Source organism: Atta cephalotes (genome assembly GCF_000143395.1).
Source record: "Atta cephalotes unplaced genomic scaffold scaffold00006, whole genome shotgun sequence".
NCBI lineage: Eukaryota > Metazoa > Arthropoda > Insecta > Hymenoptera > Formicidae > Atta > Atta cephalotes.
In genome coordinates this window covers 4,765,627-4,771,252 of record NW_012130070.1, presented here as the reverse complement: position 1 = coordinate 4,771,252, position 5,626 = coordinate 4,765,627, and the positions used below count along the sequence as shown (strand labels likewise).

At 32.7% G+C, this 5,626-nt stretch overlaps 1 protein-coding gene and 1 pseudogene across 1 annotated transcript in view; both read right to left on the bottom strand.

The window, feature by feature from the left end:
• Positions 1 to 1,651, bottom strand: part of LOC105626733 (mitogen-activated protein kinase kinase kinase 15) — a 10,604-nt gene extending 8,953 nt beyond the window's left edge. Inside the window, exons 1-3 of the mRNA XM_012208027.1 lie at positions 1,615 to 1,651; positions 826 to 1,046; positions 364 to 558 (exon numbers count right to left, since the gene is read on the bottom strand). Coding sequence (XP_012063417.1) covers positions 364 to 558; positions 826 to 1,046; positions 1,615 to 1,651 — 453 coding nt within the window. The remainder of the gene's footprint in view (positions 1 to 363; positions 559 to 825; positions 1,047 to 1,614) is intronic.
• Positions 1,652 to 2,710: 1,059 nt separating this feature from the next.
• The window catches only part of LOC105626732, a 3,586-nt pseudogene continuing 670 nt past the window's right edge, over positions 2,711 to 5,626 (bottom strand).

Genomic DNA, 5,626 nt, shown 5'->3' with positions numbered 1-5,626 from the left:
CTACGTAACTACGTACTACGGTACACGTCGAGTTACTACGTTACTACTACTACTAGACTGCTGCTGCTGCTGCTGCTGCTGCTGCTGCTGCTGCTGCTGCTGCTGCTGCTGCTGCTGCTGCTGCTGCTGCTGCTGCTGCTGCTGCTGCTGCTGCTGCTGCTGCTGCTGCTGCTGCTGCTGCTGCTGCTGCTGCTGCTGTTGCTGCTGCTGCTGCTACTACTACTATTACTACTACTACTATTACTACTATTACTACTATTATTATTATGTATAGTTTTTTGCAATGAATGTACGAGACTTATTCGCATTCACATCCTAAAAGCAATGAAAAATACATATGTGCTGTACAAAGTATATACATACCTTGAGTCTAATTGTAGCTTCTGTATCTATGTCATTATATAGCAAAATGTTTTCCTTCATTCCAAAACTTTCCCTGACACCGAGATGATAAAACAGCGCAGATTGTTGCAATTGTATACTTAAATCCACAACTGCCACATCAGCATTATAAAATGTATCCAGCACATTAGTTTCGCCAAAATCAAGTTTTTCAAACTATAAAAAATGAAAAATCAAATAGAGACCAAAGTCTACTTTACGAAGTCTTGTATCTTCAGCTATTTTTAACTTATAAATATATAAAAAATATTCTTAAGATTATCTAGCATTTGACTTTTGATATAAAAAGCTTGTTTTGAAACTGATAAGATTGATGTGTTGCAATAATTTAGTTTTTTCATATCTTTATTCAGAGTCTCGTTGAAAATGCATATTTTGCTATCCTGCTGTTATTTAAACAGCCAATTCATGCAAAAACTATACCTGTATATGATGTATATTGGCATTGACCAAATTGCAAGCCTGTCTAACTTCATCTAGTGCTTTCTTTCGTTGAACAAGATGTTCCGATTGCTGCAAATCCAAGACGCAGGCCACGTCCATTCTGGGCCTCCCTGGTACTGTTGTGTGCCCCGATATGTCACTCTGTGTTCCCACACTATCCGTACTGGAGATGCCTTCCATGACGCTTGATTGCGAGGCAGCTGTACAAGATTATTCTTATATGAAAGTATTTACACAGCTACTATATTGAGAAAAAGTATAAGCATGGTACAACAACAGTGTTCATAAAGACTATTCTTTTTCAAAGAATATTCTGAGTTGTACACTGGGACACTGCAATAAATTAGAATGAAATAATTGATATTTATAGTTTATTCTTATATTCAAGGGAGTTTTAAATACAGTCTTAAGATAATACAGTCATAAGCTAATTACAGTCATATTAGCATCTTAAGACATTATTTGAAACAGTCTTAAAATAAAAATAGACTTATGAATATTCTCCTATATTTATTCCACTCCAACTTATTGTATCAGGGTTCAGAACATTCTTTAAAAAATAACACGGTTCAGAACTCAGTTCAGAACATTCTTCAAAAAATAACAAACTTAGGTCTGATTACACCAACGTTATTTTAATTTTAAGCGTGGCTTAAACTTTTTCCCTTTCTGTCTATCGGCTTAAAAAAAAGAAAGAGAGATTTTAAACTTCGCTTAAAGTCAAAATAATGTTGGTGCAATCGGATCTTATAGAAATGTATGATTTACCAGCCGTATCGATCATATCACCACAAACAGAAGGCATATTGTTTCGTACTCCACTTGATACACGATTGGTGTTCCCCTTGTACTCCTCTCTTGTAGAGAAAGACCAAGTTGCTTATTAATGTGTATCTGTTCATAAAACAGAACGTCAAGCGCTACGTTCTAACTGACATGCCACCGAAAACGCTCGTAATCGATTCACCTGCACGTATATAAAAACAAGTGCGTAATGTCATTTCCTCGTGGGACACCAATCTCTCATGCCGAAGATTAGCTCGAGATTGAACATGCGACGAACATCACTTTTCGAACAATTCATTGCTCCCTGTCTCACGACAGGACCAGCGCGGGGAAGTGAAGCTGCGAAGTGCTCCAGGGAGGATACGCAACAAGAATACCGTACATTCACTAGCAGCGATAAATATACTAGTCTGGCTCTCCGTGGAACTCAATCAGAACCCGGGATTAATCCGCACGATGTAATAAACGGACACAGCAAAAGATAATTCTCGTCACGCGCATCGTAGGAACCGTAACATCCACTTCTTCTAGAGCACGTACATCCAAGGGTCCGAAGTCGAGAAGGTGCTCGCGTAGCCAAGTTCTTCGTTCCACGAAGAAACGTTTCATGCCGCTTCACAGATGGCGGCGAGATCAGAGCCGCTCCGCCGGTATAAAAATAGACGTTCTCAAGATAGCGCGAATCATTCCGGCCGTACGAAACTCAAACGTTCTAGAAAGCGTGTCTGTACAATATAAATCATTCGGATACGAGAGAAGCGGATGCGATAGAGCGTCGCTTCACCTTGACGAGAATATTAATATAAATCATGCTATATATGTATATAACATAATATAGGCTTATATTTAGAACGTACATACTTGCTTTTATTCATAATGCGCTTTTATTTTTAAAATTCTATTTGGTACATACGTAATTTAAACTATATGCTAAATAAAATACTTGCGTTGTAATCACGTTCTGTATGTATCAGTTATAATATTTGTAGTTTAATTAATTATACATTCTGATAATATGTATAATGTGCGTTATAATTACATATCGCACGTGTAAAAGACCGCGGCACGTGCCAGATTCTTAGTATTCCATCGATGCCATCGTCGATCGTCTTATTAACACAATTATTCGGGTCAATCGAAAGTCCTTGGCATATGCGTAATCGAGAGACGTTGAATATGCTGCAAGCGTATAAATTATTATAAATCCATACTGTCATCAGCTCAATTATTATACAAGATGTCCCGAAAGTTTTTGCCAATCGCTTCGTGTAGATAGAGCGGACTAAACTGAGTCGAAAGTCCCCTATTTTGCAATTTTTGCAATAGTTGACAAGATATTAATTACTAAAAATTGCCAAATATTGGTCTTGAATAATTTTTCACTCAAATACCATAAACTTTACAGAAAAACTGCAAAAGATAAAAATTTATTTTTATTTTCTTCTCATAGAATTCTAAAAATTTTTTCAGAATTTTTTATCAATTTTTTAGTACTGCATTTTCTTATTTTTACCAACGTGAGAAAATACGGTATTGAACAAATTCTGAAAAAAATTTTTTCTTTGGAAACTTTGGAAGAAGAATGGTACATTTTCAATCTCATTTTAGAAATACATTACGTACCATTAAATTCTATCTGCCGCCGAATATTATATTAGCCAGAAAAAATTGGGAGATATTTTTATTTAAAATATAAAAACCGTGGTGATTTACAAATTAATTATATATTTATTTGGCCTCGTCAATTATAATTTTGCATAGCTAAGAGAAATACAATTGTTTAAACATTAATCTTCCTCCTTAATTAATACTTTAATTAGCTGTAATAATTTTGAACATTAGCCTTGGAAGACTTAAAATCAAAAAATGCTCCACAAGCAATGTATTGGCTTGTCCGGAAAGTTCGTGCTGATGTTGAAGGAAAATTGAAACGCAGAAGATTTAAATTTTAGTATACATTTATTAAATTATATAGGTTAGTCAGCACGAACTTTCCGGACAATCCAATATTTCCTTAGGATATCCTAATTTGATCAGATTGATCCCAAACATTAAATCCACATAATTAGCTCAAGACATTTCTAATTATCATTGTACTATAAAACGTTTCTAGAATATGTTATTTTGATCTGAAAAAATTTTTATCACAATTGATAAATTGTGTTTTTCAATTTTCGACACATATATGTCATATGCATTTACGTATTGTATATTATAAAGATATATGTTTGCAAGTTAATTGTTAATTTTTTAAATGTATATACATAAATATCCCACGTAAAAGAATCAATCATTTTTATTTTAATTTAATCATATTTTAATAATTTAATCATATTTTAATAATTTAACCATTTTTATACGTTATTAATTTGATAGTTGCAGCTATAGCTTATTTTGTTTTTGTACATTTATTTTTGAATAGATATATGGTTATTTATTAACACACGTCATGTCTCGCGCTATCATGCTTAGCGCCGAGACTATCAGTGTCTCCAGATTAACAAAGCAAAAGAAGTTTTCGATATAATTTACATATTTTATAAAATTGATTTTATCAATAAGCACTGTTTTAATGAAAATTTTCCATTTTACTAATTAAACTAACTGAATAATTCTATTTAAAAGAAGCACTTTCAGAAGCTCCATGAGCACATTTTGAACAAGTTAAAGCCTATTCTACAACGTGCTTTTTGTTTTCTATTTCTTGCTTTTTACATCTTTCATTTTTTTTCTCCTTTGCAACCGTTTTATCGACAATTATATTTCTTACTTCTTTCGAAGTTCATTAACTTTTATTGAGCGACATAGAATAATAAAAAAACCGGATAAGAAGCAAAAAGATAAGATGTAAAAAATGATAAAAAGCAAGAAAAAGAAAATAAAGAGCAAGTGATGAATTCCTTTTGCATTCGCTTACTTCATTTTTTCCTCACGGAAAACGCCCATTCCGCGGCGATAGTGCGTACTACGCCGTTTGCCTGGCAGAGAAGTATATGTACGCTATAGGCGTATATACAGGGTATCCTCAAAGTTTTTACCGATCGCTTTTGTGTAGAGCGGACTAAATTGAGTCGAAAAATCCTCTACCATTTTGCAATTTTCGCAATAGTTAACAAGATATTAATTACTAAAAATTGGCCAAATATTGGTTTTAAATAATTTTTTACTCAAATATTATCAATTTTACAGAAAAACTGCAAGAGACAAAAATCATTAATTTTTTTCTCATAAAATTCTGAGAATTTTGTCAGAATTTTTTCAGAATTTGTTAATACATGTATTTTCTCCTGTTGGTAAAAATAAGAAAATGCACTAAAAAGTTGATAAGAAATTTCGAAAAAATTCTTAAAGTTCTATGCAAATCCCTATAAAGTAAGGTTGACAATTGTCCGAGAGTATCCTATATAAAATAGATCCGAAATGAAATATCCGATGAAGCGGATCTGTTTCAAACTATTTAGAATTTAAATATCCGAATCGTTAAAATTTGATGATTAAAGCGTTCATCATTTGAATTTCAGATCTCTCATTATCTTTTTCTATATATACAGGATATGTGTATATATGTATGGGAAAGCAAAAGATTAAGGAGAGAGATGCTAGAGAGAGAGAGAGAGAGAGAGAGAGAGAAAACGAGACATAGTGAGACCGAGAAATAGAGTGCCTTCCAATAGACGACAGATACGGTGTGACATAATGGATCATTACATTCTTGTTTGCTAATGTTAAACGAAGATGAGATGATTACTGTGTTGTATTGTGTCACTTGTTGGAAGGTATATATACAGAGAAAGCAAGAAAGTGAGAGAAAAACTTTATATATTTATTTTGGCTTATATTATTATAAGCTAAAATTTTATTAAACGCTTTTTGCGTATTAATAAAATATAATTTTAATTTAACATAATTGTATATACATATATATATATATATATATATATATATATATAGTAGTATATATATATATATATATATATATATATATATATATATA